This window comes from Motacilla alba, chromosome Z (genome assembly GCF_015832195.1).
Source record: "Motacilla alba alba isolate MOTALB_02 chromosome Z, Motacilla_alba_V1.0_pri, whole genome shotgun sequence".
NCBI classification, from domain to species: Eukaryota; Metazoa; Chordata; class Aves; order Passeriformes; family Motacillidae; genus Motacilla; species Motacilla alba.
This window is the reverse complement of record NC_052046.1, coordinates 9,824,700-9,837,079: the sequence shown is the minus strand read 5'-3', so window position 1 is coordinate 9,837,079 and position 12,380 is coordinate 9,824,700. Positions and strand designations below refer to the sequence as shown.

Sequence of the window (12,380 nt, the reverse complement as noted above, 5' to 3'; positions counted from 1 at the left end):
TCCTCTGGGTAGTTCAAATTTCTTTATACAGTAATGTCCAAAGCATTCAGGACAACCAACCATTCAAAATATTTAAGGCTATGGAAATTATTCTACTGTTTGAAAACCACCATTTTTACACTGAATGTACATGGCACATAAAAATGTCAGTTCCAGCAGATAATCTGGAACGAAATACCCACCATCTCTCCAGATAGCTTCCCAGTCAGCTGTGCGAAGTAAAGAAGGATGCCTTCTGGTCAGTTACCCCGCTGTACTCCTCATAAATGTCCCGAATTTTCAGACCTCGGGTGAAAACGTGGAGCCGTGTCCGTGACTCATTCCGAGAAGGGTTGTGTAGGGAACCAGCTGTAGCGACGCTCCACCCCGCGGCCAGCCCCAGCCCTGCACCGCAGCCGTGCCAGAGCGGCTGCCTAATAAACACATCATTTGCTTTTCATCGCAGCCGGAACATTCACATTTTATTTCAAGATTTAGTGTGAGAGGCAAAACCACGTTACCCCTCTCCATTTCTAACGAGGGTGCAGGTTTTCTGGGAGATCCAGCCGTGTTCTCATCGTTCCATGACCCCAAAGGATGCAATTCAGACACTTTTTTGTCTCTGTAAGTGGATGTAATGTGGTCACCTTTTTCTGGCTCTGTAAGTGTCTTGACAGTGAGCTTTGGCTTGGTTAGTGGACACAAGAAGAGGGAGCATTTTTTCTTGCATCCACAGTCACATTTGATGGAGACAATACAGCTACCCACACAGAAGTAGGCAGATGAAACCATCTCAGCAGGCTGAGCCCAAATAATACAACACAGATGATCAGCTCAACAGCCTCCATGCAAAGACCGCCCGCAGAGGAGCTCCCGCAGAGCTCTCCCCTGCCAGCATCTCCTCCTCTTCCACCACCAGCAAGGCATGGCCTCCAAGCCCATACACAAAGAAAACACGGCACTCCTCCAAGCAGATCTCTTAGCAATAGGTGCCACAGGGCTCACCAGCATCTCACCAAGATTAAAGGACTCACATCATGTGTAAGCTAGACTTTGTGTTCTGAGAGGCTGTATAAAATGGGGCTGCTTTAGGCCTCCTTCTAAGTAATTTCCGTTTCCTTGCATAGGTGTGTGCAATGGGAACAAGTTATATAAGTGCCTTGCTCAGTGCTGGCCCAGCTGACCCTGGTAGGTGACCTCGGTTTCTGCATTGAGGTGGCTCCATCTAATGGCCTTTTGCCTCTGCTGGCCTGTCCTAGGTGACTTCTGGCTTTATCCACACTTTATTCTGACTTTACTCGTAGTTTGGTCCTGACACAGGGTTGAATGGGGGTAGAGCAAATGTTTGATGGATGACTCCTTCCCCAGGAAAATCATCACCTCTGTCTGGTATGAGTTAGGGGGATTCCACCTCTCTCCTGAGATGCAGCTCATGCTTGCTCATACAAGGATCTTGGCTTCTTCCTCCGACAAGTCAATCCAGCCAGCTTTGCAGAAATCTCACTGGTATGACATTTCCCAAACATCAGCTGATTCCCCCCAGCATTCGTCTCCATGGATTGTTACAGCCCTGTTTTATCTGACCTTGTCAGCCCCGTATGTCACATCCTTCAGGAAGAGAAACTGGGTTTTATAATGAAACACAAGGCCAAATTCGCCGCTTCTTAATCTGCATATAATTCCACACATGCTGGTGGTATTGCTTTAGGTTTCCAACAGCAGAGACTCTGGCAGTTTCTCCACATGACTGTGTGTTGCTTTCAGCAACATTTCCTAACAAAATGATAGAACTCATTTGGTGAGATAGCTATTAAAAGAAATTTTTGTTGAGACCAGTACAAAATCCAGACCTTATAGGTCTAAAAAAAGGTTTGTTTGGGTTTTGTTTTTTTTTAATGGCTTCATATACATCCCTCTGTAACTCCTACCCAGATCCAAAAATGGGCATGTCAAGACACTGGGGTTTTCTAAAAGAAGATGAAAAATTGGAGAGGGAGGAAAAACTCTGCAATAACTGACTTGTAGTCAAGAGCAAATTTATTTTACAGAAATGTAAAGTGGCATCTTCATTACAGCACATCAATTCCCTCTGAAGGAAAAAAAGGCCCTGCATGGTGCAGATTATTTCAGCTACAAGAGAAAGGTTTATGGGCAAAGAGGTTTTGGAGGGAATCAAAGGCAAAAAATTGTTAGCATTAGGAATATAGGAGAGAAGAAGGAAAGCAGCATATATTGTGTATTCCAGTACCTTCACAAAAATGTTGGAGTTCCTCTGGGAGGAAGTCTTGTGGCTAAATAGTTTGGATCCACCATAGCTGAAGTTCAGTGAAATTCTATTCTGTGCTGTGTAGAGTCCATTGGAAAATTCCAAGTAGTACCATCTGCTCTTAAATCTTGGAGCCATCTGAACACTGCACAGAGAGCTGATCAGGCACCAAATCTGTGCTGGGGAAAGGGCTGGAAAGCTCAAACAGCTGCCATAAAAATGGTAAACAATAATATGTGGAATATAGTAAGGCTGTTGGAGTGCAGCCATGGGAACAGGCAGTTCATGACTGGGGAAAAAACCCAGGCCTTTGTGCCCCAATTTTCCAATCAGTTCAGTACTGATAGTTGTCTTAATGCTCCTGGTTATTTCAGCATCTTGTCCTTACATCTCTCTCCTAAATGATTAGCAGATAAGCGAGATTAATTTTTGCCTTCTAAAATCAATGTGTCATTATAGCCAATGAAATAAACATACTTTCACAAATATGTGCATAGGTGGTCTGTAGACAACCATCAGATGGTTGCAGTCTTCCATACTGGACCTTGCAAATATTTAAAATTAAGTAGCACGTCATATTTTTTGTATGAGAAGCTTCAAGGTCCATTTCAAAAGAGGCAGATGCTTCAAAATCAATACACATTTCTGAAAAGATGAAGGGCATTTAATCCAAGAGACAAGCATAACACAGTAACTCAGCATGATGTAGTTGATCCTTTTGGAAAACTTTGAAGATTCCCTGGCTTTAACAAGAACACCTGCAGAGTTTTTCCATTGTGGGAGATGCTCTGAAAGGTCAGTGTTCAAATGTGCCCAGCAACCCTCCCAGGTAATATCATACAAGGCTACATATCATATGCAAGACCTCAATAGACTTGATATTTCTCAACAATGTTGAAGTGAAAAAAGCTCACCTAGAGTTTGCCAGTATGTGTCACCCTGTGGTTTGGAAACCAGATTTGTCTTTAAGCAGACATCTGTTACAACAATGCTTGTTTGCTTGCAATGCAGAACTGCTTGACTGTGTATGGTACTGGGAAAAGGACAAAAATAACATTTGCAATATCTCTCACAGTTTGAATAGTTTAATGGATTCTTGAAAAGATCCTATTCATGCATAGTATCAACAGATGTGACCCTTCCTCTTGTGTGGATTTAAATCCCTGTCATTAATCTCAATCCCCATCTCTGCCCAGGCTAATTCCATCACATGGAGAATAACCCATGATGATAAAGAGCAGTTTGTGCAAAATGAGCAAAATAAGCGTATTCTGAGGGATTTTACTGTAATTTATAGCATATGAAAATTTGCCCTTCAGGGGACTGTAAGTCAGTTCAGATCTATTGGGTTAGTCTACCCTAAACAAAAAGATAAAAGAAGGGGTGTGAACTTTTCCAGGTATTAAACAAATGAATTCTCTGGAGACTGTTAACTGGAAACAGCTGCTTTAAAAATGTGCTCAGAGCTGTCCCTGCAAAATTTCTCAGCCTTACATAGAAATTCACAGTCAAAGATTTAGTAATGGCAGGATTGCCTTCTCTTTTCACAGTCTGGAGAAATATAACAACCTTCAAGTTGCTTTTGCTATCACTTTATGAATTTCTTTCCTTTGGATCTTTACATTTATAGTGGAAACTGTTTTCTTTCAGTTGGGCTTCCTGAGAAATCTGAAAATGTGGCGAAACCGGGGACATGCTGTGCCTCTTGTAAGGAATTCCATCAAATAAAGCAGACAGTTTTACAGCTGAAGCAAAAGGTATGAGCACTGGTCACTCATGTCTTTACCAGACCTGCATGTTTTACAACAACTGAGATTAATTTCTATGTTTGGAGCTGTCATTGACATGTGGTTCTTGTACCAAGAGACCACAAAGAGAAGGGCAATATGTTTTAAAATCATGTAGGAATGATAACCCTTCCTTATGCTCCTGTACAATTTGTAAGCAGATTGCTCCCAAGGTTCATGGAGCTGTGTTACCAAGCTCATGGTAACAGAGTCTGACAAACACCCATCCCAGGCTGAGCCCAGGTTTCTTGGCAATCTGTGCTGGCCTGAGCTTTTCATTCACTCTGAATGCACAGGCTTTTGGACACGATCCATCTCTAGAGTAAGCACGTGCAAGACATTTCATAGATATGGGAACATGATTTTTCATTAATAGGGTGCTGGTACAGGATTCTTGCCAAATAGGTGTGGGACTAAACAAAAATATCACTAGCTCTAAATATGACTTTCCCCTTAAAAAAGAAAAACCCTCAGTCGCAAACCTTTTGGTAATTTTTAACCTATTCCCTTGCTAGTAGAAAATAATGCATTTAGAAACTTTTTCTGGGCTTTAATTGCTCACATATGTAGCTTCCTTTTGCATTTTAGTAGCTCAATAATGAAAAGAGTTGTAGTGAGATAATGCAAAGACACAGACACATATTTGGAGAGAGCCATATGCAGGGATGCAGGTGTAATGCCTCTTCTGCTGGCATCTCCTTTGAACACTAAGGTTCTTTCAAACTGAAGCTCTCTGTAGGAACATTCTCAGCAGATCATGCTGACAGGCTGTAATTATTTCTCCCAGGGTAGTCAATTAATTTCTTTCCATTGTGTCAAAACATAATTTGGTGTATTCACTCGTTGTATTTGATGTTACTCATTTAATATTAGGAAGAAAGAAACCCTCCTCATTAAAGTGAAATTCACTGAGGTTGGAGATACTCTTTATCTCCAAAATCTCAAAACAGCATGTATTCCTTCTGAATTAGTATGAACACAAACATGGAAGTGACAGAATTTCATGTATGTTGGAAATTCTGTTTTTCAAAAAAATGGTAGCGGAGAGGTTAAAAAAGGATCCATGCCTTTAAGTGGCTGTTTCTCCAGCTGTTTTCCATGATGCTGAGCAGGCTCACACTGACCTCCAGGGAAGGATCTGGGGGTCACATTGTTGGCCCCATTGTTTGCTCGAGAATTGATTGATGGAATTAATGGGAGGTTTTTGTGTCTATCTTCTGCTGTTAGATGCTTGTGTTCAAAACTCATTCCAGGAAAACTAAAACCATTGAGACCTGTCACTGTAGGCATTTGTATAGTAGCTGTGGACAAATTAAGCAGCTCACTCTTGCTTCAGAGCTAAATCCTGTCATAGTCCCTGACTTATTTTTTCCCCCATATGCCCCTAGTGAGACTTGATGGACTTGGAATCCTCAGAGGGAGCCCACAGGGTTGTGCTCCACACAGAAGGAGCTGAAAGAGAAGGTTCCCAATACCCTCAGCAACTGTTAGCCCACAGAAAGGAGAGTTTTTGTCTATGCTGAATGGAGACCTGGCCCCATGGTGCTTCTCTGCCCAGGGAGACATCAACCCTCATGTTTCACCAGCCACTTGCCATGGCCAAGTTCTCCTGGGGAGGACATCTCTCAATAGCTGTGGTTAAAGCTGTTCTGTTTTACATAGAAAAGTTCATTTCTGTCTGACAGGGAGATGGTTTATGAAATGAGTCTTCAGTCTTGTGGTTAAGGCTTTCAGATTTTATGAACTTTTTTCAAATTTGTGGTTAGCAGAAAAGCCTGTCATCCAATGAGATGCACTGTCCTGATAGACTAGATGGTTGTGGGCAGTTCTAGGTTGATCTAAGACCTTGATGAAAGGAAGAAGAGTGGAAAGCTGAAAAACTGGGGAAAATATATCTGGCATGCTGACACACAGCCAACAATTAAAAGAAGAAAAAACTGAGTAAGCTTAATCCTATTGCACAGATGTGTTTAAACATCTTAATTAGAAAACCATGTTCCACATCACTCCTGACAAGCACTGTCCAATTTTCTAAACCACAGACCTCCTAGAAACTATGCAAAACTCCAAATGCAGCATGCAACACAGCACATGGAAGACTTGTTTCTAGAACAGCCTTTCCTTAGAACTTACCCTTGCTAATATTTGCATGCACATGGGAAAAATAACCACAACATTATTTTACAAGGGCCATTAGGATTCGGAGCTGTAGATGGAGAAAGCCAAGGCTGCCCTGGACTAGGATCCTGGTTCAGTTAAAAGGTGAAACAGAAATTAGGCCAGTGAGTATATCCAACAGCTAAGAGGATGTGAGTCAACAACAAAAACACATGGATTGGCCCAGTGCATGTAACAACCATTTTCTGGCCAGAAGATATCAAAGAGCAGTGAGCTAGACCAGAGCCTGGGTATTTTGGCACTCCTAGTGTGTACTTCAAGTCCAGCTGAGTCAGTGGGGAAGCATGCATACATGCTTTCACAGCAGCTATGTGATTTCTTTTCTAACTTACTCAGTTGTTACAACAGCCTGGCTGGCAGAAACAAGTAAATATTTAAGCATCAGAAGAGAATACACTTCCAAATCCACTTCATGATGAGTCTTTGCCACTAAATGCACCTTTTTACTCCATTCTGACCATTTGCAGTATAACCTGAAGAGTATTCATGGCTGGGTCTATGTACTAAGTGACATCTGTTTATCAACTGATATAGCTATAGATCCCCAGAATTAGATATTTACATGCAAGCTAAAAAGAGGACTTAATTAATCTGCCACTCAATTGTGGCCACCCCTAAGGAGAAGCACTCACTGATGACACTGAAAATATTCTCAAAAAAACTACTTTAAAAATATAATACTCTCAGGTAGCCACAGAATTTGACTTTCTGTCTCTGCTTTAGCTTGGCAGCATTGGAACCACAGAGTCCTTGATTGATTTTTGTCATGTAGTGGAAATTTTGCACCATGGTCCTTGCAAGCCTTTCCTTTGTATCCAGCCAGGAACCTGCTCTGGGCAGGACAGACCTCTAGGAAACAAAACCTTGCTGACCAGAACCAGCCAGTAGATCTTCCCATGCTGATCCCTGGCCAGTGAGGCTGTGAGAGCCCCCAGCTGCTGAATTTTCCTCTTCAGCTCCAGGGGTAAGGTGGTGTGTGCCACAGAGTAGCCCTCTATGTTGAGCAGCCCCACGGTCTGGTCTGTGCTGCACTGGCTGGGACGTTGGCTGAGAAAGCTGCAAGGTCACTGGTAAACAAAGCACATGTTTTCCTTTGAAAAAGCAGAGATGACAGCTCACCCCACAGCTATAGGTGTGCTGAATCCCCATTTTCTGTGTGAAAAGCAAATTCATAGGAGTGAGAATATAAGAAACACCCTCTGGGACTTCTGTGAAAATATGATCTCATCCAGCCATTGATTTCTGCAGGGGTGGAGTGAATCTACCGAATTCTTGTTAGACATACATCATGATTCTTAATTTGCCTATAGTGCAGTCATCTGCTCTTTGGAACCACAATTCTCTCCAAAACCTAACTCACAAATGGCTGATAAATCCTTGTGTTCCTGTCATCACATTTTGAGTTCCAGTCTCAAAATCAAACTGGTGTTTCGGAAATGCCACCAAGATCTCAGCATTTCCAACTTTTTTTTTCCTGATTTTCTTTTCTTCAGAAGTATCCTGTGCATCCAACCCCAAACTACAAGCAGCACAGGCTGCCTTTAAGTTGTAATCCTTAAGCAATAACTTGTTTGCCAAAGGAAATTTTCCCAGTCCAAGTAGGTACTGCAGGTGTATAACACTGTGGTTTTTCCCTGTGCATTACAAACATTAGGTTTCCAGTAATGGCAGAAGAATGCAAGTCAAATAATTACAGAAACAGGTGGGAGTCTTAAGAATAGCCCAGGTGTTCCAGAGAGCATTCCAGATAGCTGATGAAAAGCTTTGTCAAATAGCAGGAGTCATCATCTATATTATTCAATGCAGCTCTCACAGGTAAATGCTGCAGAATTCACCATCAAATTATCCAATGAGCCAAATTCATTCAAGAAGCAAGAAAGTTCACCCAGGGGTAGGTCTGCACTGCTATTGCTGAAATACTTTTCCAGTTCAATTTGGCAGTGCAAAATCCCTAAGTCTACATGCAGCCACTCACCACTAATAAACTTCTTTCCTCACTGCACACCAGCCTCTTGGCTCCTCCAGGCACCCTTCAGCTGCCTCTTAAGAGACTAAACACTTGCAGAATATTTCTAAATATGTTTAATTATTAAATATATTCAACTGGATGGATGAATGTTTCATGGAAAATTAAACAGATAATGGATAATTAAACAGGTAATGGATAATGACAGTTTAAACTGTAGTGTGCTATTCTGCTTGCATTCTCACTTTATCTTTGTGTCTCTGTGCAGAGCAGATCCAGACATCTGATGGGTTAAACAGTGTGGTTACTTTCCAGGGCCAGATTCACAAAGGATTTAAGGTTCTCATTAAAACCTATGGAAACTTAGTGGTTTGTGTAGCAATTCAGGACTTAAATATCCAAGCTAATGCTGCCCTGAGAAAGACATTAAATGAATAGAGGAAATTTCAAATAAGGAAAAACAGGTTTCCTGAGAAGCAGTAATGAGACTCAAGTTTTTCAGAACTTGTTGCTGTATCCCTCCTGAATTTCCTCTGTCCTCTGATGGATTGGCTTGCAGTATTTCCACTTGACCCGAAAAGTGACTTGAAAAGTGAACAGACTCACAGAATAAGAATATTTTTCTGATTATATCAATCAAGGATATGAATAAACTCATTATATTTTCCTGAAATATTTAAATAGCTGTTTGTTTACATGAAAGCTTAAATAAGAATGTAATTTTTCTGGCTAAACAATTAAGGTTTTACATAGTTTTTTTGGGTTTGTTTTTTTTCTCTTGGCAGGTTGCTTTGCTGCCAAATAATGCTGCTGATCTGAGCAAGCAAATCACTGGTGAAAAAGTGCTTGCCTCTAATGCATATATCCCTGGTCCCCCAGGCCAGCCTGGCCAACCAGGCCCTCCAGGTAATTCCAGAGGGGTGGAAATGTGCAGGACTGTTGTGCAGGAATAGTTAGGACTAAAAAAGTAAACTTCAGTCTGCCAGCATGATTTCATATTTCATTTCATATCATATGATTTCATATATTTCATATTTTGATTGCTATATTATTTTTGCATTTGTGCTAAATTAAAACAAACAAACAAACAAAAAAAATTTATGGGCGTTACAGTCAGCCTCTGCCAGCTGTCTGACATCATCAATTGTAACTCCATGTGTTTCTTGGCATGCAAGCTGTTTGTCCTGTATGTGTTAAATTTCTCCCTCTCCCTGGGATACCTCACCTGCTTCAGTTGTCATTTCCTGTATTTTAACCCTGTCTTAAAACACTCTCCATTTCATTTCAGGAATATCTGTTGCTTTAGCTCACAGTCAGTAGTAGAGGAAAAAATGTGCTTTCAGTTTGCAGGAGTTAGTGCCAACTCTTATATATTTCCTTGTCTGATTTGCAAGGATTCATCTGTTGGTTTTATGTTGTATCCCAGATTGAAAGGAATCTGAAAAGAAAAGTATAACTCCACCCACACCTTCTTTGCTAAGTTATAGTTTGAAACACTGTGAAAAACAGAGAAATCCTAAAGCCCAAACTTAATCCAGACATCTCACAGCTGGTGGCCATCAATACTCAAAATTTTGCAAATTCTGTTGAATGCAGATCTAATTTGGGGTCAACAATAAATCCAAGCATTGTGCTGGATTTCATCAGGATTTTTACAGAGTATTGGCAAATATTCCTTATGAGGATTGATTTACTCCCTCCTGAACTGAACCCCACCTTCCCATTTATATCCCCTTTTGCAATCTTGTTTTGTTTTCTGAGTCATTATCTCATTTTCCTGGAGGATGAGTATCTTCAGTCTTTAGTTCATCATAAGTGCAAGGACAGTATGTTTAGAAGTTCTGCAACAGACTCTGAAGGGTAGAGCGGGTTGCTTTGCAATTCCTCCAAGGTAGGCCTAACCCTGCAGGTCTCCTATGCACTGGTTTTCCCCTTGACTGAGCTGTCCGAGGTACTGTAGAAATCTGAACACCCCCCCCAAAAAAAAAAAGACCCTTGCTCGCCTCCTATGCTGCCCCCCCCAGGGAGAGTCCCAGTGAGTCATCACTGAACTTGAGTTGTCTCCTTTTGAAAATCCTAAATGCACATATTCAGTCTTGCTGAATGCTTTTTGCTCTCTGCCTTTTATTCTCTGTTTTTCACGCCCCCTCGGTATGAAGAGAAGTGTTTCCTCCTCTAATCATGAAGTGTTCGAGCTAGTGACATTTTAATGGTCTTTATTTTCTGCAAATGTTGTTTCAGGTGCCTGATGTTCTGGTTTATGTTTCCTACTGTTTCTCTTGAGCTAAACATATGTTTTGTTGCCTGAGTGCTTCCTAAAAAGTAACATGCTCTGCTGAACCAGCAGAAGCCGAAAATTATATAAAGCAAAAGGGAAGAACAAAGCCTCTTTTTCTCCTAATACACTGGCTATTGCACTGGGCAAAAAAGAGGTTCAGCCCCTACTGGAAAGAGCTTGCTTGTGTCAGTCATGTAGATGCCCGTGACCCAAAATTCCCATGAGTTTTCTGAGGCTTTCTTTTTATGAGGTGCTCCTAAATGTGATTTGATCTTCTTTGTGTGAAAATGAGGCATTTGTGCTTTTCTTTTCATTCCCAGTCTGTGTCCCTAAGCACCTGGCAGACTCGAATTCTTGTTATACGCAAGATTTCATTGTTTGGTGGTTATCTCTTGTAGCTACTGTGACAAGGGTTAATGTTGTCTCAGATGGCTGCTGATGTGCAGATGTAGATAAATTGGTTGTGTTGTTGTGGATTTGGGTGTGTTAAAGTAACCAGCCCATTGGGTCTTTAAAAAAAGTTGTTCCCCACTTCTTGCACTGATGAAATGTTGTGAAGGCTTTCCCAGTCAGGTAACTTTTGCTTTTGATTTCAGGGGCTCCAGGACCTAAAGGGAGTCAAGGAGCTCCTGGACCTCCTGGACCTCCTGGACAGCCAGGCCCTCGGGGATCAATGGGACCAATGGGTCCATCTCCAGACATATCGCACATTAAGCAGGGCAGACGGGGCCCTGTGGTCAGTATTCCTGTCTCCTGCCCTGCACTGCACAAGTGCCCTTAGCTCCACAGCTTCTCACACCCTTGTTAATACTTTCTTTTCTCTTGCAGGGCCCACCTGGCGCCCCAGGGAGAGATGGTAGCAAGGTGAGGAGAGGTGCTAATTTCCATAAGATGGGCACATGCACATGTGAAATGCAGGCTTGCTAGAGAGACTCTACACACTTGCAGTCACACCCTTTTACTACCTCATTTCCTTTGTTATGATAAAAGTATCCTGTTTTCCCACTCCTTTGTGTCATCCTTCTGCTATTTTTGTGTTTGCCATTCCTAAAGTCTTGCAAATAGTCCTGCCAGGCTCTATGCCACACAGAATTGTTTTCTTTCTCTGCAGCTCTTATGGCTTTTCCATGAAGAAATGTTGATGCTTTAGCCCTTTTCATTAATTGTGAATTCTTCCTGTTCATTGATTCACTTGTTACTGTCCAGGAGAAATATCAGAAATTCCCCACTCTGTTCCTACTAGAATCAGCAGCAATTTCCTTGCATTCCTCCTTCATTTCCTTTTCTTTTTCCAAACAACCATCAGCTGATGATTCGTGATCTGGGGACAGTAAATGAGGCTGCAGGAGCAAACTTTTTTAATTTGCTTTAGTCACAGCAAACTAACTGAGATGGTATTGATTACAGGGGGAGCGAGGAGCACCAGGACCAAAGGGGATACCTGTAAGTATTCCACACAGGAGGAATTTCCACAACAGAGTGATGTTGACTACTAACCACAGGTCAGCCAAAAGTTAAAGAAAAAAAATTCTGTGCCAAGATAACAGATAGTTTACATGCACAGAAAATGTTGTTGGAAACAAAGTAATTACCTGTTTTCATCCAAATGTTTTTGCCTACAAATCTCTTCCCTTGCTGGGTGTGTGACCAAAGGCAGTCGGTGCACCTCTGCCTTACAGTGGTGCTGAGACACCCTTAGAAGGCAGAACCATGCAGGGTGCTACTTAGTACAGTTCAGCCTCTGCTCCCACTAGGAATTTGATCCCTGGAACCTTTTAAAATCCTGCCCCTCACCTCTCTCAGATTTGGGAAACTAGAGGTTTTGAGTTCCAGAAAAAGGAATGAATATTGGCGATCTGTTTTCAGGTGAACTTGTTTAAAAAATGTCTGGAAGGACATGGACCTGTTCGAGCAAGTCCAGAGGAG

At 41.8% G+C, this 12,380-nt stretch overlaps 1 protein-coding gene across 1 annotated transcript in view; it reads left to right on the top strand.

Moving 5' to 3' along the window:
- The window catches only part of CCBE1 (collagen and calcium binding EGF domains 1), a 97,664-nt gene that overhangs the window by 78,510 nt on the left and 6,774 nt on the right, over window positions 1–12,380 (top strand). The window contains exons 6-10 of the mRNA XM_038123979.1: window positions 3,896–4,002; window positions 8,962–9,082; window positions 11,051–11,190; window positions 11,283–11,318; window positions 11,862–11,897. Of these exons, the coding sequence (XP_037979907.1) occupies window positions 3,896–4,002; window positions 8,962–9,082; window positions 11,051–11,190; window positions 11,283–11,318; window positions 11,862–11,897 (440 nt within the window). The remainder of the gene's footprint in view (window positions 1–3,895; window positions 4,003–8,961; window positions 9,083–11,050; window positions 11,191–11,282; window positions 11,319–11,861; window positions 11,898–12,380) is intronic.